The sequence below is a fragment of the Molossus molossus genome, unplaced genomic scaffold, assembly GCF_014108415.1.
Source record: "Molossus molossus isolate mMolMol1 unplaced genomic scaffold, mMolMol1.p scaffold_m16_p_1, whole genome shotgun sequence".
In the NCBI taxonomy this organism is placed as follows: domain Eukaryota; kingdom Metazoa; phylum Chordata; class Mammalia; order Chiroptera; family Molossidae; genus Molossus; species Molossus molossus.
Window position 1 is genome coordinate 207,459,968 of NW_023425344.1, and position 21,624 is coordinate 207,481,591.

The following is a 21,624-nucleotide window of genomic DNA, read 5'->3' on the forward strand; positions in this document are numbered from 1 at the left end:
GGTTTCCTTGATGAAGTGTGTAGAGCGGTGTGTGTGTGTGTGTGTGTTGTGTGAATTGGCTTTCTCCAAGAGAAAGGACTAAAGATATCCCTGTGTGTTTGAGGAAGGCTCTTTTTATTTTTTGCTTTTATGAATTGATCTACTAATAGAATTAACAAGTACTCCATCTGTTAAAAAATCCCATTTAATATTCATGTAGGAAATAAACTGAGTTCTTGCCCTAATCTGGCTGGCTGACAATTCTTTCTCAGCCGCAGGGAAAGGATCATCCCAGTGGGATCTCTTCCAAATATTTGGGCAGAAGAGGCTGGGGTGGCAAAAATGGAAAGACTGATTTTGCTTTCCAAGGAGTTTAATGAATGCTACTGCCCTCTGGCCCTGAATTGCTTTGCGGCAAATGGCTTATCCTGGTTTTCTGAAGCATACCACCTCCTGCTAACAAAGGCCACTCAGGGCCACCATGATTGGCTTCCCTTTCTCAAGCGTCTCTCCTGTGCAGCCAGGGAAAATCTCAGTTTCTGTTTTGTTTCCTGACGAGGCTGCCTTTTCTGTGTGGGATTCCGAAAGACTGTTTCATTTGATATTCAGTTTTACACACTATTTCCAAGAAGTTATTTACGTTGTCCAGACATGGAACCGAATGCGTTTTCTATTTTATGTAGGAGTTCTTTTTTTTTTTTTTTTTTTTTATAAATTTTTTATTTATTTTTTTGTTATAGATATTTTACCTTTTTTACCCCATTGGCACCCTCCACCCCACCCCACCTCCGCCCCGTCCCCGGCTTAGTTGTCCATGTCCATTGGTCATGCATACATGCATATAAGTTCTGTGGTTTATCTCTTCCCACCCCCCCACCCCCCCCACCCCCTCTTCTGAGGGATGTCAGTCTGTGCCTTGCTTCCATGTTTCTGGGTCTACTGTATTCCTCAGACTGTTATGTTCATTACATTATGTAGGAGTTCTTCATCAAGGGTAGCAGAGAATTTTATGATTTGGCAAAACCGAGCTGAAAGTAGACGTGTTATCAGTACATTTAGGCCGTGTCCCAAGTGAGTCACCCCACCCCCACCTCAAGGTGAACCTTAGTGCCACTCTGTTTTGTTTTTTTTTTAATCCTCACCCAAGGACATTTTTTGCGTTTATCTTTAGATAGAGTGGCGGGGGGTGGGGGAGAAACATCGATGTGAGAGAGACACATCAAGTGGTTGCCACCCACATGACCCCAACCAGGGCCGAGGACAAACTGCAACTGAGGTACGTGCCCTTAGCGGAACTGAACCCGGACTCTCTGGTTTGTGGGTCGACGCTCTAACCGCTGAGCCAAACCACCAGGGCAGGATTCACTCTCTTAATTAGTATAAGTTTATAAGAAATTTTTGATATAAGGCAAACGCCTATACCTTGTTCCTCTTCTTTAAAAATTTTTTTAGATATTCTTGTTCCTTTGTTTTTTCATATTAATTTTAGAATCATGTTGTCAAGTTCCAATCAAGATTATTTTGGATTTTAATTTCACTTTTACCAAATTTATGGATTAATTTGCAGAGTTATTCTCTATAGGACACTGAGTCCAATCACATGATATATCTCTCCATTGATTTGGTTATTCATATCTTTCAAGAAAGTTTAATAATCTTCTGCATGAAAGTCTTCCAGTGCATAGTTCAGTGTCTGGTGCATAGTAGATGCTCAATATGTTGTTATTGAATGAATGAACATATTTTTCTCTGAACCGCAGGCTGACGCTCTAACCGCTGAGCCAAACTGGCCAGGGCTGAATGAACATATTTTTGATGCTATTGTGAATAGGATAAGAGATCAGCAATATTTTGTTTATATTTATCTTTTATCTAGGAATCTTTCCGAAGCATCTTTTTCAGTTCTAATATGGTACAATTACTTAGATTTTTATGTATATAATAATGTAGTCTGAAAATTATAAGTTTGTTTTTTCTTTCTAATCTTTATGCACTTAATTTTATTTACTAACTTTACTTTCCCTGATATGATTGATCTCTAATACAGTGTTAAATAGAAACGAAGATGGAGGAATGTTTGTTTTTCTGAACTTAATGGGAAATAAGTCTCACTGTGCTTTTACTAGATGCCCGTTATAAAACTAGGGATGTTCCCTCTCTAGTCCTAGTTTTCTAAGTTTTTCTTATTTTTAAAATCATGGGTGGGTTTCACATTTGATTGGGTGCTTTTAAAAAATAAATTGCTTGAGCTGGGCTGGTGTGGCTCAGTGGTTGAGCATTGACCCATGCACCAAGAGGTCACTGGTTTGATTCCCGGTCAGGGCACATGTCCAGGTTATGGGCCAAATATCCAGTGGGGGGCATGCAGGAGTCAGCCAATAGATGGTTTCTCTCATCAATGTTTCTATCTCTTCCTCTCTCTCTAAAATCAATAAGGAAAAAAATAAATTGCTTGATTAGGTATTCTAATATTTATTTTTTGTATCTGTTTATTTGGTGTTCATTCTTTAGAATTTACATATGTAATCACAGATGTAGATGGGATGGAATATAGCATAATGTTTAAGGCCCCAGGCTCTGATGAAGTAAGATTGTTCTAGGTTTGAATCCTTCTTCTTTCACTTCCTGACTTCTAATTTGGGCACATTTTCTAAACTTTCTATGATACCTCATCTCCAAATGGAATTAACAATAACATCCACTACACAGTTTACTATTATTATTTTTTGAAATATTAAATAATCCTAGTAAAGCCCTGGCCAGTCTTGCTCAGTAGTTAGATGCATCTTGCACCTTTTTCCTTTGTTTTGGACTTAATTGCGTTCTTTAAAAAAAAAAAATTTATATTGATTTTTTTTTTTTTTTAAGAGAGAGAGGAAGGGAGAGGGAGAAAGAGAAACAGTGGTTCATTAGCTTTTTCTTGCACACCCCCTACAGGGGATTGAGCCCAAAACCTGGGCATGTGCCTTGACCAGGAATCGAACGGCAAACTTTTGGTGCATGGGACAACACCCAACCAACTGAGTCACACCAGCCATTTCATTCTCTATTTTCAGTAGGTATCAGAGTCTATGAGTAGTACATTTTTTTCTGTCTTTGTCCATAAATGTCTTTATTCTGCTCTCTCTCAAGTTTTGGTTTAGTCAGGTATAAAATTCTAGGTTGACAGTTATTTTCTTGTAATAGTATGAAAATGCTGTTTCGTTTTCCTGTGGAAAGTTAATGATAATCATAATGCTAACGGGAAGTTAGCTGGCCTGTAGCCATCATCATCTTGCAGCATTTGTCTCCTTTCTACGTTTACTTGAAAGAGTTTTTATTGTTTTTGATATTCTGCAGTTTTACCACAATGTGTCTGGCAGGTTGATTTTTTAATTTATCATTTTCAGCATGTAGGTAGTTTTTCATTCTGAGGAATTACAAATTCAGTGCTGAAAAACATCTTTACCATTATCTTTTCAAATGCTGCTTCACCTTCATTCTCTTTTTTCCTCTCTTTCTGGACATGTATTTTTGGACCTTCACACTGTAGCCTTCATATCTCTTATCTCATATCTCTTAACTAATTTCACATTTACCATGTTTTTATAGCTCTGTACTATCTTCTGCCTGATTTCTTTAGATTTATCTCCCAGTTATCTAGTCATCTCTTCAACTGTTTAATATGCCGCATCTCTTGAGTTTTTAATTTTAGAACTATACTTTTCATTCCTAAAATTTTTTTTAATAGACATCTATCCTTTTTCATAGTTATTATATATAATTTCTATTCTTTTAAAATATGATAATCATTTAACATACACTATTTTAAAAAATTCCTCACCTGAGGATATTTTTCTATTTATCTTCAGATAGAGTGGGAGGGAGAGAGAGGGAGAGTAAGGGAGAGAGAGAGAAACATCTCTTTCTAGGCTGGAATCAAACCAGAGACTCATTGGTCTGCAGGCCGATGCTGTACCACTGAGCCAAACTGGCCAGGGCTAAAATACACTACTGTTGTAGTCTGTTTCAGTTATTTGGAATGATAATTGCCCCATGTATTACACCTGCTGGCATTCCCTCTTGGTAGTTTATTCATTTCTTTTATGGTTTAGAATACTTTATATAGAGCTCATTATCAGAAGGCTTTCTTTCCTGTGGACTTCTGTGTGCTCAGGTGGTTTAATTGTCACTACAAGGAAGAACTAATGCGTGGTTTCAGGAAAGTCATATCTTTCTTGTAGTAGGGGAGCTGGTTTGGTTACAACAGAAATGACGGCTGGCAGCAACAAAGAGACAAGTTCCAAATGACAGAGAACAGAATTGATAGAGCGAGATCCTGGAGAAGGCGAGGGGCTGGCCGATGAGGAGCCCAGACATAACATTATAAAAAGAAGGAGGAATACCTCTTTCTTTGAAACAGGAGGAAAGGTGAAAATGGCGTGAAAAGGTATGGAGGTATTTTGAATAAAGAACTTGAGAGATCCTAAGCATTGACCGACTCTTCTCAGAATGACAAAAAAAAAAAAAAAAAAAAAAAAGGAGCTTGTCTTTAACCAGTCACACGGGCATGTGTCTGAGGAGACTGACATTGTTAGAAGTGGCAGTACGGCAACAGGAAAAGTTAATGAAAAGACTGTCAATAAGGAGAAAAGACCCAGCCAGGGTTTAGAGAAAATGGACTTGTGGGATGCTCTGATGGTCTGTCCCACATTACTCGCCAGCTATCCAAGGGGGTGGAGTGAAGGTAAAGGTGTCCCAGGTCTGATGATTGCCAATCCAGCCACAGGAAGTAGCTTGGGAGTGAGCAATTCTAAGGTTTTGAAAAAGTTCTGTGTCAGTAATTATTATGGAGTCCAGGCTGGCGAGGGTCAAATGCAGCCAAAGGACAGTGGTGAATGGGGACACAAGAGAAAGATCCAGAGGGTGGAGGCCCTGAGAAGGTGAAGACAGACTCAGCAGGAATGAGAGAGCTGTAGGGTGAGAAGTAAAGGCGAGTTACCTCCAGAAGGGGAAGCTTTCAGTTCGATGCCTTGGCGACAGAATAGTTCTCAGTGCTTAGCGTACCAATAATAATGTGTGGGTCACGTATTTCCCACAGACCAGCCACCTGGAGGAAAAATTAGTTGCTCTGAGCAGCAGTGTCGGGGTCTCTCGATTCCAATTTCTTCTTCAAAGATGTGAGAATAACCAGCATTACAGAACGGTTATCCCGCATGAAAAAGGAACCTACTAGGTGCTCATTAATTTACAGAAACCTCCAAGGATTGTGTCTAAAATCTTCATAGGCTTTGAACCCTGTCTCTTCAAGAGCTTGCCCGCAGCTCCTGGAATCTCTGCTCTCTGGTTGAGGTCTTGGTGTAGGACGTGCAGTAGATACACAGCCACCCCGAGAGCAGCCCAGCCCAGCCCCCTCCCACCTCCCCACGATCACATTTTCCTAGGTGAGCCAGCTGCTGCCTCTGCAGCTGCCTTTGGAGTGTTTCTCCAGAGTGGTGACTGTTCTCAGTGCCAACTGTGGTCGCATGTGCTCTGCTTTTCCGTAAGACATGCTGGCTGGCTTGGTGCTTGACCAAACTGCAGTGGGCTTTGTGGGTGCGGTCGACATTTCTTTCCTCTTGCCTTCCTGGTCTCAGTTGTTTCTCGGACGGAGCAGAACTTTGTCATCACTGGCTGTGGTATGGAAGTCAGAATAGCCCTGAACCTTTTCCTGTTAACCTGTGACCCCTATTCCCCCTACCCCCCACCCCATGCTCTTGAGGGAGAAGATTCATAGGAAGGAATTGAATGAACAGGGATAACAGGCTGAGATGGGACATGATTCCTCCCAGTCCAGGCTTTCTGCCCACCTCGTGGTGGGGTTGGGTCAGTTTTCTGTGCATTTTGTTGGACTTGCTTCGACATACTGAGATAAATGCAAGAAACTCATCTACGGTATTGCATTAGTTCTCAAAAAAGTGCTTATTTGTGATAAACCTACTTAGAAAAATGGAGTGGAAAAAGAAGGAACGTTTTGATACAAAAAGAATAATGAGCTATGGGAATGTAGAAATAGAGGACCACAAGAAAGACCAAGCAGATGGACTGCATCAGCCCTAAAATGTCCCTGGACAGCGCTCCTCCTGGCTCTGTCCCAGGCTTTCCATCCCCGCTGATGTTTCCAAGTCACAAGTCAAGGGCACGTGTTTGCGAGCCTTGAGGTTTTGCTGGCCTGGAGTGTCGGGGAAGCCCTCAAACCCTTGCGGGCGCTGGAGGTGGGCAGTGTGAGTTGAACAGTGCGGAGGCTGTGGGACAGGGTGACCGCTGCTTGGGAAATCCACAATCTCTCGGTTTTATGGGGAACTTGGGGGTTTTGGCCAGAGAGGACAGCCCAATGAGTCTCTTCTGCTGAACCGGGGTAGGGCATTGCTACTTTTTGCTCCCTTAGGGTTCCAAAAAATCTCTAGGACATATGTAACCATAGGTCTTTTTTATTCCCTTTTTATTTATTTATTCATTTTTTTAACTTCACAATTAAGAAAACCTTCCTTATTCTGACCTGAGGAGACCAAATCCTTTTTCTCTCGTTTGACCTGCAAAGATCCTGAGCCCGGTCCAGGCACTTTGCAGACGAGGAAGCTCTGCATTGCCCCAGTGTCAGCTTCTCCCCACATTTAGGAGCAGTGCCTGATCGACTGTCTCACATTTTCAGGGCAGTCCTGGCTTCTCTTTAGAGAAGAGTCCTAACATCCGACATGGACATTTCTCTAAAGGGCTTTCTCTCCAGTTCCTTAAGGACTGTTGTTCATTACTTGGTGCCATCGTGTTTGGCCTGTGACTATGTGTCGTGCTAATCTCTGGCTAGCCACCATTTTATTTCATTTTTACACCCCTATGAAGTAGGTATTGTTATTATTCTTATTTTATAGAGGAATCAAATGAAGTTCAGAGGAGTTATGTAAGGCCACCCAAAGTAATGCAATTGGCAAGTGGCCAAGTCAGGATTTGAACCCAAGTCTGTGCTACCCCAAAGTCTAAGCTCCTGTGGGTTGCGACCGCTTTGGCATAACAGTAGCAAAATTACAGTTACGAAGTAGCAATGAAAATAATTTTATGGTTGGGGGTCACCACAACATGAGGAACTGTATTAAGGGGTCGCGGCATTAGGAAGGCTGAGAACCACTGTCCCTAAACCAATCTGCTGAGGACTCTCAACTGGGGACCGGGCCTCCAGGATCAGTTAGGGTGCTCTTGGTTGCAAACAAAAGAAAACCCACTGCAAACTGGCCACACGTCGGTTTTCACGCACTGGGTCGTTGGAGTTCTTGCTTCATTTCTTGGTGCTGCTCTTGGCTTCCCCTCCTCAGTGGGCTGGCTTTGTCCCCAGGCTTCCTCGGTGGTGGCTGAATGCCTGCAACAGCTCCAGCCCCTGGCCGTTCATCACCGTCCGAAAGGAGGGCGTTTCCCTTCTCGCCAGCATCCAACAAAAACTTGTGGGCTTCACTCTGGATCACAGGTAAGGTCATGAGGCCCTGCCCTGCCTGGTCCCTGGGGCTGGGGGATGCCACGCACTGACTGGCTGAGGGCTGTGTTCCTTGTCTATCCCTGAACCAATCCTAGTCACAAAGAGAATAAGATTACACTGAGTGCCTTAGGCCACTAGGGACCCGCAACCGGGACTGTGTGAAGAGTCAGTTTTACACCAACAACATGGCTGCGTCATGATGATGGGGGGGGGGGGAGGGGTGAACTGGATGATGGGAAGGCATCCAACAGTATCTAAAACAGTTAGTATTCTTCCCTTGATAACTCCAAGAAGACCTTACAGACTCCCTATCTTAATGGGATAAGAAGAAAGCAAGTTCAGCTTCTAGTAGGAAGCTTTTTGGCATTTCATTATTCTCTTTGATTTGTGGAGTTTCATATCCGGCCTCCCTCGCACCCCCAATCACAGTCCCTTTAGTGAGACAGGCTGCTCCCGCCAGCTAGGAGAGATCTCCTTCAGGTGCAGTTCTCCTTAGAACCGCTGCTTCCGGGGAACACTTGCGCGCCCCGAGTTACAGCCTCCTTTGGGAGACTTCTCACTTGTTTCAGAGTGTGTGTCTCAGCCTGCAAGGGTGGGTGGGGAAGAGGAAGAGCGTTTGAAAATGAGAAGGTGAAGGAAGACAGAAGTCTTTTTATAAGAAACCCGAGTGATGACTTCATGTGTCTGAAAATATAATTATCCTCTTTTGTTTGCTTGATAGAGTTTTGATAGATAGAATCTTGACAGCTCTGTTATGAAATGTTAAAATGTAATTTAGGTTAAAAAAATCATAATTATCTTAAATTACAGTGTGAAGTCATATGCCAGGCTTTGATCCTGTTGTCGCGTGTGACAGAGCAGGAGCTGCAGGTGCAGGTAATCCAGCTGCTGAGTTTGCATAAATACTGAAAGAAACGGCCGATTGGCTCCCTGGCTGCCCTGAGGGGGAGTATATGTATGCGCGGAGGGACACCAGTGGGATTTGCCTCCTGGATGATGCTCTTAAATCTAGAGCTGAGGGGCATTGTGAGTGCTTCTATCCATTAGGGGATAAAGCCCAAGCTCCGTAGCAGAGCATTAGGCTCCTAAGGACATGGCCTTCAACTACCTTCTCAGGCTCAAGGAGACATAAGATGCAGGGGGGTGGGGGGGGGGGAGTGTGGGCTTCAGAGTTAGCTCGGGACTCACTTCTCCCACTGACTTGCTGAACACTGCAGGAATATTTAAGATGTCCACGTTCCAATTTCCTCACTTTGCTCCTTGTGCGGTCAAATGATCCCATCTCTGCTTTGCACTCATCCAGGCATCCTCTGCCTCTCCATTCCTCCCTCCCTTCCTTATAATTCCGTGTCTTTATTTCACCTGACCTCTCTCATCAAGGAAATGGGCTGTTCCTGTCTTCCCCTCCCCTCTTTATCCCTAGTCCTGCTACAGTGACATGTAGCGCGGTGCATGGTTAAGTGCTATGTACAACTTTGCTAAAAGGAATGTTCGCCAACATTTTCGTCATCCATTTGGCCTTCTTAGCAAATGTCAGTTTTAAACAAATGAACTACTTAAGCGAGTCAGAAGGAGGGAGGGTTGATGAAGGTGAGACATAGCTTTGTAGTGTGGGCACTGTAGTCAGAAACTCTGGGTTCAAGTCTTGGCTAATTGCTGACTTTGGTGGGCAAGTTGCCCTTCTGTGCCTCAGTTTTGTCCGTAAAAACGGGATGATATTAGACCCACATAATTGGATTATTTTGAGAAAAAAAATAAGATAGTGACTATATTCTTAGGAGAGCAGATAATTGACACAAACTATTATTGATCCTCCAGCAGATCAGCCCTGCCAGGTAAGACCTGCACTGTACACTCATGACATCCAATGACGGTCTTATTCTTTCACGAGATGAAAACTGAACAAGAGTAGAAAAGGCTTTCTCTTCCCTTTGCCCAAGGTAGAGACCAAGCTCTCTCTCCACAGGACATTTCCCTAATCTGAGCACTGCTGGGGCCGGGTTGGGGACAGTGGCAGATACTGGGCCCCAGACCTGTCACAAGCTGCCTGCTTCACCACGTCCGGAGGCTGCCAGCCTCTGAAACATTGTTCCCTTAGAAGCCACCCGCCCTGTGGACTGAATCCTACAGTCATTTTCTCTAACTAGAATAAAAAAGCAATATTTATTAAGCACATGTTATGTGTCCATTGAGTATTTTTACATAAGTAATCTCATTTCATTCTCACAGCGATCCCCTAAAGTCATTCCTGCCAGTACCCCAACCTCACAGAGGAGAAATCTGCAGCACCGGGCAGCTGGTGAGAAGAGATGGAGGCGGGACTCGCACCCAGGCCGTCTCGCTCTTCTCCCCGCTGGTCCTGCTGTCCTTTCCGTTTCTCACCCCAGGGTTCCGATTGGTGCTGCTTCCGCTGAGACCCACCAGGCGCCCTTCCCCACGTGGGTGCTCTCCTCAGCTTGTTGACTCAATCTCTGCCCCTCTATTGAATGGCGGTAAAAGTTAATGCAGTTTTTGGACTTCAGTGTCTATGGCGATTGTTTCAAAGTGAGAATCATGATTTAAAAGAGGCTTAGCGAGTTTAATGAATTCAACGGTCAGAAAGATGACTCTGCTAAGGCATGGGGTGAGTTGAAAGAGAATTCAACACAAGCCGATCGGCTTGACGCAGTGTCCTTGCGTTGGGCCTGCAAGAGTCCAGTGTGAAGGTGAATGAGAAGGGCAGGTGCAGAAGTGGGTGGGCACACGTTTCCTCTCGTTGTCAGATGGGGGTCCTTCCTCGCAGTCTTCCCGGATGCTCTTTCCAGCCTGCAACCCTGCCCTCTGCTCAGAATCCCTGCGCACCCTCAGGGAAGCGAGATCAGCTGGTCAGTAAACACATTGCACGTGCTTACTGTGGACCCCAGGGGGAGCCCAGATTGGAGGAGGAAAGAGAACACGGTGGATGTTGTTATTCTCTGGAGCATCTTGGACTCCACGTGCCTGTCTCAGAGGAAACACCAGTGTTGCTCCGGCCTGTCTCTGGTGCCCCGGCAGCTCAGGGAAGCTCTCATTGCCTTATATAGACTCTCCGCAGACTGTCTCCCATCTGATTCCAGCTTGCCTGAAGCAAGGATTCTGCATTCTGTTTAGCAGATCATTTCCAAAGCTTCTCTGTGGAGCCTGGTGGTTTAGCATCTACCATGGGGAAGGGTATTTAAAAAACAAACTTTACTTCTTTCTTATTAATAGTTGTTTACCCTACAAAGTTCCCGTGTGCAAACAGTAATGCTGCACAAGTAACTGTGGGAAACAATTTGGCCCCGGGCCTCTGTATACAACATGCTAAGACACACAGAAGAGTCACTTGGCTGGGATGCCAGCAGCAGCTAAGGGAGCTGGGACGCTCTACCCACCTCTGCCGGCCTGTCCAGAGATTCCTCTGCTTCCTTATTTTTCACGTGTGGGGCTGTACACTTGAGAACTTACTGAGATGTCCGCTAGGAGAAGCCAGATTCTGTGTACTGCTGCACATGTAGTACTCCAGACTTGAAGACTTGAAAATGATCAGATGTATATGTGCTTGAAAGGACACACAAGAAAAGCTGAAGAAAGGCTGAAACAAGATGCGACAAGCCTCATACAAATTATTCATAATTCTGTCCTGACTCATAGCAGGAGTTGAAACAACCTGTGAGCCCAAGACTGCAGCTGGTTAGGGCCCTGGAGTGTGGATTCGATTCCTCCAGCCAGGGCAGGCCAAATGCGAGCCTCTGGGAGGGAGATTGCTGCAGATAAAAAACGATCCTTCCAGGCCAAATGGTCTGTTGGCTGAAAGTCTCAGATTTGGTAACCAGAGTTGGACTGTAACCAAGGAAGAGGCTGAGGAACTTCTCAGCCGTTGGCCACCTGGACAAGGGTGGTGGTTCTTTGTTTGCCTTCACCCACACACCACAGATTGTCTCTGGAAAGTGAGGTTCCCACAGCCCGGTTTTCTTCAGAACACGGTTGATAAGCTGTCTTCAGTGGGATATGGTGGATAATGACTTCAAAATTACCTGGACCACTTATTAAAATGCCCATTTCAGGTCTCACCCCCAGACTCCCTGATTCAGAAACCGCATCAGTGCTGCTGGGGAATCTGATCTTCTAGTAAATACTCTAGAGGACTCTGTACTTAAAGCTTGGACACCACTGTGGAGGTCTGATAGGCAGATACTTTCTTGGGCTCTAGCATAATCTAACCTTTTCTTTAATTCAGGAAGAGAGAGATCTGTTGGGGTCCAGATTGGACATAGATGGGCAAGGATTTGATGCATCTCAGTAGACTACTCAGTGGTTAGAAAAGTCAATTAGCCAGCGCTCACTAAGGACTTCTGCCCAAGAAGAGGTGCTCAGTGATGGTTGCTGTGCTTGTTGACTGGTTCTTATGCCACCAGTGAGAGATGCTCAAGTCATGTGGCAGGTTCTTGCCCTCAGAGAACGTTCACTCAACTGAGAAGTTAAGGCTAATGAAACATTTGTGAATCCGGTGAAGTAACATATGATTAAGTACTGGATTTCCTCATATAAAGTTAAATATTAGGTAAAAACTGAGACCTGGCCCTGGCCGGTTTAGCTCAGCGGTTAGAGTGTCGGCTTTCAGTCCAGAGAGACTCGGGTTCGGTTCCCGATAAGGAGACGTGCCTCGGTTGCTGTTTGTCCCCAGCCCTGGTTGGTCGTGTGGGTAGCAGCCACTCGATGTGTCCCTTTCACGTCGATGCTTCTCTCTCTCTCCCACTCCCACTCTATCTGAACAAAAAAATATAAAAAAAATGTCCTCTGCTGAGGATTAAAAAAATAAATAAATAAAATAAAAAAAGGAGAAACATCTGTAACAAAAACAAATTAAAAATTAAAAAAATAATAATAATATAAAAACCTGAGACCTGGCATACAAGGGGAAACTTCATAGAGGAGATGGGGTGTAAGCTGGATTTTGAAGAATTGGTAGACTTGAGGCCTAAGAAAGTGATGGGAAGTTCCTGGCAAGGGGAACATGCTGTCTGAAGGTCCGGCGGTGGAAGCAGGCTTGGGGGCGGATGGCCCAGGAAGACCAGAGTGGCGCGAGTGGAGGGGGGCGCTGGAAGATGACAGGAGGGCTGAGTCGCAGAGAGCCTGAGAAATCGGGTAGAGGAATGGGCAAGAGAAGAAAAGGGAGCCTAGGAGCTACTGACGCTATCGAAGGCTGTTGAACAGCAGGTATAACACTATTTCATGGGCTCAGCAGGGATAGGAGAGTGGTTACTATTTCTCTTTCTTTATCCTCATCTCAGGACACTTTTGCATTAGAGCTGGGGAGAGAGAGAGAAACATCGATGTGAGAGAGACACATCGAATGGTTGCCACCCACATGACCCCAGCCCGGGCCGGGGACAAACTGCAACCAAGGTACTTGCCCTTAGCAGGAATGAACCCGGGACTCTCTGGTCCGTGGACCAACGCTCTAACCACTGGGCCAAACCGACCAGGGCAAGTGGTTACTATTTCTGTGGGTCCCCAAAGCTGGGTGCCACTGCAAGCTGGTGGGGAGAATGGTAAGGAGCCAAATACATCTGAGGAGATGCAGTTTGGAATCTGCATTTGAGATGAATGGCCTCGGACAGGTAGGGCAGCCGCGGGCAGTCCTGGCGCTGCCAGGTCCTGCTGGCAGAGGAGAAGGTCGCCAAGTCAGCCCACAATGGCTGGAGCCAGATACTGAGTTGAGTCGAGGTCATGGACTGTGGAATCTACAGTGGAGAGGGCCAGGCCTTCAGAGGCAGGGCGGGAGGCCAAGCGGTCACTGAAACTAACAAATGAGGGAAGACTTGGCACGGCAGACTTGGTGGACTTGGTCTGATTATCCATGGCGAAACGAGGCTCATGGGATATGTTCTCTGGAAAGTCCAACAAAAGTCAGTGCTGGGCCATAAAGGGTCATCCTCCCCTGCATGGACATGTGCTGGGCAAAGCTCCCCCGACCCCGAGCTGTAAGTTATAGTCAGAATTAGTTTCCCTGTGCTGCATCCTGGCAAGATGGGTTCATAGAGCTGCGGCGTAGAAGGGCATTCGGCCTACACGCGTGGATGGCTGATTTCTAGGAAGTCATGACACTCCCCTGCCCCGTGATGCCCATCCATCAATAAACCTATCCTTTCAGGCCATCCGTATCATGGAAGCAGAGAATGTTCAAACCACAAAGGAGATTTTAGATCGTAGCCCAGGGATAGTAAAGAGCTTTTGTCTCCTGAGTCAGCTCCAGCTGTTCCATGGTGGCTGCCTGGAGAGCTGGGCCCTGTCTAGGCTCCGAAGGAGAGAATGTCCTGATGGATCAGGAACATTTGCCGTGGGCGTGGGAGGAGTGAGTGGGTGATGGCAGAAGTACTGCCCGTTTGCCAAGTCTGCTTTAGCCCTGACCTCCTGACCTCATCTGTGAGGATACTGAAGCCGTAGATTGTGTGTTACCCACAAGCCACCGAAATCAAGAGTAGACCTAGGACTGGAGTGTGGTCTCCTGACTCAGGATCTAGTGTTTCCCCCTCTGGATCACACAGCCTTCCTACCCGCCTACGTGCCATGGGGCTGTCACACTGACTTCATTTTCCCAGTCCCACCCTTGGCTCCTGTTAGACTTTGCATTAGGAACTTGGCCACAGAGCTAATTTGCACAATGGCTAAACTTGTTTCACATGTGATCAGAATTCTTGGGGAAGGATTCCAGGAAGAAAAATTGCAGAATGATTCAGAATCCCCAAGTGCTGGGAAAATGCCATGAGATAGGGGGATGGCAAGAGTTGACAGAGAGGAGGAACAGGATTAACGAGGAAAGATGTTACGAGGGATGCGGCAAGCGATTGTCATCAGTGCTGTTACAGAACAAGATAAAACATTGAAGTTGGAGGCTGGGAGCTGCTCAAAGTGGGGGGTGGGCACCGATTTTACTGACCAGTACTGTGAGAAGTAACATGGGATCTAGGGAAGCCCATGGGCAGTGGCTTGCTGACATAACGTAGGCACACGGGAAACTTAAGCCGGAAAACCAGCAGTGCTTACAGCATTTTGTCCGTGTAGCCTCGCTGGGGGGTGGGTGTGATTAGCCCGAGCTTTATGGAAGTAGGAAGTGAGTGGCTGAGTAACTCATCTAAGTCTGCTATGAGCTGATTACAGATTCCAAATCCATCTCTTTCCCCTGGTAATGACAATACCTTCTTGGGCACCTACTATTTAAGAGAAAGGAAAGGGTTGTCTGTTCTGCTGATTACCCTGCTCATGGGTGAAAAACTCAGCTTCTAGTCTGTGAGACTTGCATACAACTTTATTCCTAGTTTCTAGAGTAGAGACCTGCTCTGTGTGTTGTATTCATTCCTGAGTTGTGTGCATGTTTTATTGAGGAATTAACTTTAGAAGAAAATGGTACGTTTGGAGCCTTTGTAACTGCATCTGTCATTTCTGTTAGTGAACCTCTTCTTCTCTCCCCTGTCTTTTCCCTAAAAGAGTCAGTAATGAACTATTTGTTTGAAGAAATGTGCAGCCTCCTAAGTCCCAGCTGCCGTCCATTGCTTGTGGTACTTTGAGACGTAAAACGTTATTTGAAGCTGCCCAGAGAGGCTCGCAGCAATGCCCACGCAGGCCTCCGGTGGGCAGAGCTCCGCCGGACTGCTGGCTCCACCAGGCTAATAACAGGGTAGCTCGGCTCTCGTCTTACTCCCAGCTTCAGAAATTAAACCTGCACTTCTGGGGCCTGACTGGAAACCACCCGCTTCTTTCCTTGCCAAGCAGGAGCTGTGCCCTCAGGGACCATCTGCAGAGGTAGTGTGGCCACGTATGGGCATTAAAAGCAAGTCGACTGGTTGAAGCATATATTGCTGCCAGTGTTGGCAGCTGGCAGTGAAGCCATCTCTCTCCAGTCTCACAACTGTACTGCACTTAATTTAGTTTAGTCTAATAGTTTAGTTTAGTCCACACTGTGGGTGGGGAGGGTCCATCCATCTCATTTCACGGACAAGAAAACCAGAACACAGACCTATTAACGGACCCATTCAGGGTTACATTTAAACCCTAACATTTGTTTGTAGCTTTTATTTTTGGTTTTTAAGTTTTATTTTGTTTTCCACTACTACTGAGATATAATCATCATATAGCATTGTATAAATTTAAGCTGTACAACATGATTTGACATATGTATATATTAGGAAATGATTACCACACTAAGTTTAGTTAACATTCATCACCACACATAGTTACAATATTTTTGTGTGTGTGTGTATGTGTGATGAGAATGTTTAAGATCTACTCTCTTAGCAACTTTCAAATATACAGTACAGTATTGTTAACTATAGCCACCATGCTATATGGTACATCCCTAGGACTCATTCATCTTTAACTGGAAGTTTGTGCCTTTTGACTACCTTCACTCATTTAGCCAACTCCCCACCCTCCCCCACCTCTGGCTTCTCTGTATCTATGAGTTTGAATTTTTTTATTAAAATTGTTTTTCTTTATTGTTATTAGAGAGAGGAAGGGAGAGGGAGACAGAGATAGAAACATAGATGAGAGGGAACATTGATTGACTGCCTCCTGCATGCCCCCCACTAGGGATCAGGCCCATAACCTGGGCATGTGCCCTGACCAGGACTCGAACCAGTGATCTCTTGGTGCATGGGTTGATGCTCAACCACTTAGCCACCGGCTGGGCGAGTTTGAATTTTTTTAGATTTCCACATATTAGTGAGCTCATACAGTATTTGTCTTTCTGTGTCTGATGTATTTCCCTGAAACCCCAACTTTGAACAGAAACATCTACATATCTATAGAAATGAGTATTTGAATGAATGAAACTAATCAGCTATTATTTTAATTACATTGTTCCTTTCTGGGGAGAGAGAAATGTAATCCAAGTGAAAAAAGTTTATAATATTTTCTTGCTTTCCTTTTTGGAGAAGAGAGCAGAATTAAATGAACCAAATAAATGTAACTATGTGATATGTCAACAGTTCCTACTGTCTTGCTTTAAAGATTTTGCAAGTGTTAGATATTTTCATTTTTAAAAGTCTGAATCCAAAAGACTTTGCTATTAAGATTTTAAAAATTATATATGCATTTGTTAAAAATAAGTTAATAGCATAAAACTTGAGAATTGCTATGAAGGCAGAAAACAAATGCCATCCTAAAATAAAAATTCAGAAATAACTGTTTACATTGTTATACTTCCTTTCAGTCTATTTTTTCTGTGCCAAAATATTTTTCTTTGAACAAAATTAAGATTTTGCTGTATACAGTTTGGGGTCCTAATTTATTCACTTAACATCACAACATCCTACGTTTGTAACATTAAGATTAAAACATATAATTTTTAATGGCTGTATAATATTTTACCATTCCCTTCTTGAAACATTTTTTACTTGGCTGCTGGGACATCTCTTAGTTCTCCTCCATGGAATCTTCTAAATTTCTTTTGTGGAACCTCGTCATCACTCCCATTTCCAACAGTGGAATGTTCCCCAGAACTCAGTCCCAAGGCCTCGGGCCTCTTCCCTTCTCCAGCTTCATTCGCTTGCCAGGTGATCCATGAATGAACATTGCTTCAGGTACCACCCATCCTCTGTGAACTGCCAAAATCCATCTCCAACACTAGACGCATATACAACTGCCTATTTGCCATCTCTACTTAGATGACTAATGGACTTATTAAACTTCATATATCTAAAAATAAACTCCTACCGAACCTGCACCCAGGTGCCACATCTCAGCAAATGGCAATTCCATTCTTGACCTGCTCAGGCTTCAGACCCTATCTAAGGTTTTCTCTGTTTTCTCTTATATCACACATCTTGACCTTCAGCAAAAATTTACCAGTTCTGCTTTTCAAGTATGTTCAGAATCCGACAGTAATCACTCAACGTCCATTTCACTGTGACCTCAAGCATGCTGTCTCAAGCCATCATCATCTCTTGGCTGGATGATTTCAGTAGCCACTGGGAACTCATATAACATTGATCTCAGTTATTTCATAATGAAACTACAGATCTACTATAGGCACCAAAGTCCTCAGACTTACAGAATATGGAGACCCATGTTGTCTACTTGAACCCATCCCTTGATTTCTGTTGTTAGCAGTTGTATGGGTTACGGCCGACTGAATGCTTTGATGTTCCTGGGTAGGTAGTATTTAACCCCTATACAGCAGAAAACAGTCATCATTTCAATAAATAAAGCAGTTAGGAGTAGGCACAATTTTAAGATGAGCCCCAGTGAGTCACACCCTTGTCTAGTCCCCTCCCCTTGAGTGCTGGTGGAGCCTTGTGAGACACTTTTAGCAAATAGAATGTGGCAGGTGATGGGATAGTCACCCGCTGTGTATGCTATTGTGCTATTGTTATACAAGACTCCATTGCAGTCCACTGGAGAGAGATTCTCCTTCTGGCCTTGAAAAATAAATGAGCACATGGCAAGGAGCTTCAGGCAGCCTCTAGAGAGCAGCCCCTGGCTGAGAGCCAGCAAGAAAGCAGGGACCAGCTACAAGGAACTGACTTCTGCTTAAAAACCATGTGAACTTAAGAAAGGACCTCCACTGGTCTGACGTCTAGATTGCAGCCTGTGAAACCCTGAGTAAGACACCCAGTTAAGCCATGCTTCGTCTCTTGACCTACAGAAACTGAAATAATAAAGGTGCTGTTACTCAGCCACAGAAAATTAATATTGTTTTCTTATCAGGATGATGTGTAAGAGGTTGGATTTAAATCTCAGCTCTTCTACTTACTAGCTATATCACCTTGGCAAATTACTTAATCTTTCTGAGTCCGTTATCTTAACTATAAAAATAATACCAATTTCAGGGTGTTGAGGATTGAATGAAATGTTTGTAAGCCACTTAGCATAATACTTGACGCATAGTAAGTTCCCAATCAATGTTTTTCATTGACAACACTGGTCGCACATTTTTAGTTTCAGAATGCAAAACATTTTTATTATTTCTTTTCTCCATGAACCCCATGTTTTGATAATTTTTCTCTATCGTATTAACTGAATTTATTAAGTAGTAATTTATTTTCTCATCTATTGCTAATTAATCAGCTCTAAAGAGCTGATCAACGAGATATTCTTAATATAATAATTATAATTAATATAATTTGGCTAAAAGCAAAGACATTTGGTGTTATAGTTAACTAATTTCCATTAGCTTTTGAAATATTAGGAACGAGTGGGTGAACCTCGTTAGACCAGATTTGGAACCACAGTGTTAGTTGACTGCGGGTCTAGACACTGGGGGACTTTTTGTGGTTAAGTGAGGTAATCACGATTCACCTTTACATGCCGCTCTGTTGGCTCAGGTATTGTTGGGTGGATGAGATTAGCTGAAAAGAAAACTAAGTTCAAGTGAAAGAAAAAAGTGCCAAAAAGGAGAAGAAAGACATATAATATTAAAAATTATTTAGGTAATTAATGGCTAGAAATTAACTTAAGAATGGTTGAAATTTTAAGAATTGTGTGATGTTGACATCTGAGTTAGGGTAAAGTGAATATATTCTGTTGATGTTCCGTGTTTATATTGAAATGTTCTGATTTTCTGGTTTATTTTGTGTATGGCACTGATATTTGAAGTATGATTGCTATTCTTTCATTAGTGCCTTATTTCCTCTTTGAATATTGTCTAAAAAACTGCTTTTATTATATTATTAGTATCAAGACCTAATGTATTTAGTTTTTAGCTGAAGACTTTTCAAGTTGATTATGGACTTGATAGGAAATTGTATTTATTTAATAGAAGTTTCTTTTATATAAGCTTAGCTAAAATTCTGATACACAAGAAAAAGCTATGTCCTAAGGAACCATTTCATTCCATCTAAAAGTATATTCGCTGTTTTATATTTTAAATATGTTTTTATTGATTTTTAAATATTTTTAGGAGGAAGAGGGAGAGAGAGAGAAAAACATCAATGTGAGAGAGAAGTATTGATTGGCTGCCTCCTGCATGCCCCCCACCGGGGATGGAGCCTGCAACCCAGGCATGTGTCCTGACCAGGAATCAAACCGGGACCCCTCAGTTCATGGAACCACACTCAATCCGCTAAGCCACACCAGCTGGGCATGTTTTTTTTTTTTTTTTTTTTTAATCCTCATCCGAGGACATTTCTCCAGTTTTTGTACAGACAGAGTGGGAGGGAGAGAGAGGAAGAGAGAGAGAGGGAAACATCGATGTGAAAGGGACACATGGAGTGGCTGCCACCCGCACGACCAACCAGGGCCAGGGACAAACCGCAACCGAGGTACATGCCCTTAGCGGGAACCGAACCTGGGTCTCTCCAGACCGCAGGCGGACGCTCTAACCGCTGAGCCAAACCGGCCAGGGCTGGGATTGTTTTTTTTTAATGCAAAAAAAAATAATAAAACTTAAAAAGTATATATGAAAAGGTAAGGTTAAATAAATAGGATTTTTCAGTTTATATTCTGTATATATATTAAAAAACACCAGTTCTGTAATACAGCACATTTACCATAGTACACAGACACAGCGTGCACTACCACAGCACTGATAGTACACACATGGGATGCACAAATGACAACCCATATTAGCATATTAAGGGCTCTGAGAAGTTTTGCAATAGAGAATTATTTATTGCACATTGTTTAATTGTGTTTTTATGAAATTTATGTCAGAATCCTAACCCCCTCTTGCCTCAAGTAACCCTTGTTTTTGATAACTTAGTACTTTCTGGAATATACTTTGTGAATTACTGCTTGCTCTAGGTGATTTCTTCCAAGAAGTTAACTATTATATAGGATAAGTATGAAGTGCCCCCCCCCCCATTTATGGGTAGAAGATACATACCACCATTGAAACAACTCACAAATGAGAAACAACACCTTCAAACCAGTTAACGAACATTGAGGATTGTGGCAGGTACGAAGACCTTGTTGCTTCCTCCTGGAGTCCAGGCTCTTTCTTTCTTGCAGGTAAAGCCAGGCTTGGCTGCAGGCCGTCAGAGCGCCCTTCTCCGCTCACACCGGGAGAGAGGTCCCTGTGCGCGTAAAAGGCGGTCGTCTTCCTGCAAACTGGGTCAGTTCCCTTCCTTTGAGGTGAGGCATGCTGCTCGTCTGTGTCCTTACATCCTCGTAGACACCAGGAGTCATCATACCAGGAGCCCATGGCATGACGGCTGTGAGGTAGCTTAAAAAATATTACTCTCTATAAAAGGGGTCTGCTGCACCCAACGCATTAATTCCTGTTACAATTGCAAGGTGTGAGTCCTGCCGGAGCAGGACAGACCGGGCTGTCACTGTCAGGAGGCAGGAAGGAGGGACTCCTGATGGCCACTGACATGGACACGGAGGAAATAGAGCCAACTGGAGTGGGGAAGAGAGCGGGGAACCCGAAGCTGAGGTGCTAGGGGAAGAAGTGACAAGCCAAGGAGAGGCTGGAGTTGGGTGCTAAGCCCAGGCTGAGCCAGAAGCGTCTATGCTGATGCTTCCTCAGACAGTAATGGCTCTGCTGAAGTGACAGGAAGAACCTGCCCTCGGCTAAATGCGCCCTGTTGTACCGGGACCAGAACACGGGAGTTCTTCATACCATCACTGCTTTCCTGTAGAAGGGGAGGTGGACGGTCCTGGAACAGTAAACTGAACTGGGGGGAGGGAGGAAGGGAGGAGGAGAGAGAGAGAGGTGTGCAGTAGAGATGAGGCAACCTATCTCTAAAATGCATATTTTAAAATTTAGGCGTTTGTTTATCTGAGTGTCTCCAACCGTAACATTCCATTTAGGAAAGGAAGGGGGTTCTGTTTTACGAGTCAGATTTAAAAATTGTTTTTCTTTATTGAGAGAGGTTTAGAGAGAGAGGAAGGGAGAGGAGAGAGAAACATCGATGAGAACATCAATTGGCTACCTCCTGCATGCCGCCCCCAACGGGGGATTGGGCCCACAACCCAACCAGGAATCGAACTGGTGACCTCTTGGTTCATGGGGTCCATGCTCAACCAGTGAGCCACACCGGCTGGGCAGATTTTTGTTTTAATCCTCATCTGAGGATATTTTTCCATTTATTTTCCCATTTATTTTCAGACAGAGTGTGAGGGAGAGAGAGAGAAACACTGATGTGAGAGAGACACATTGACTGGTTGCCTCCCGCATGACCCTGACCAGGACCAGGGACCAAACCGCATCCCAACTACGT

At 44.1% G+C, this 21,624-nt stretch overlaps 1 protein-coding gene across 1 annotated transcript in view; it reads left to right on the forward strand.

Annotated features, from left to right (window-relative positions):
* Window positions 1-8,906, forward strand: part of LOC118623370 — a 44,998-nt gene extending 36,092 nt beyond the window's left edge. Inside the window, exons 6-8 of the mRNA XM_036250858.1 lie at window positions 7,325-7,453; window positions 8,273-8,338; window positions 8,886-8,906. Of these exons, the coding sequence (XP_036106751.1) occupies window positions 7,325-7,453; window positions 8,273-8,338; window positions 8,886-8,906 (216 nt within the window). The remainder of the gene's footprint in view (window positions 1-7,324; window positions 7,454-8,272; window positions 8,339-8,885) is intronic.
* Window positions 8,907-21,624: the final 12,718 nt, after the last annotated feature.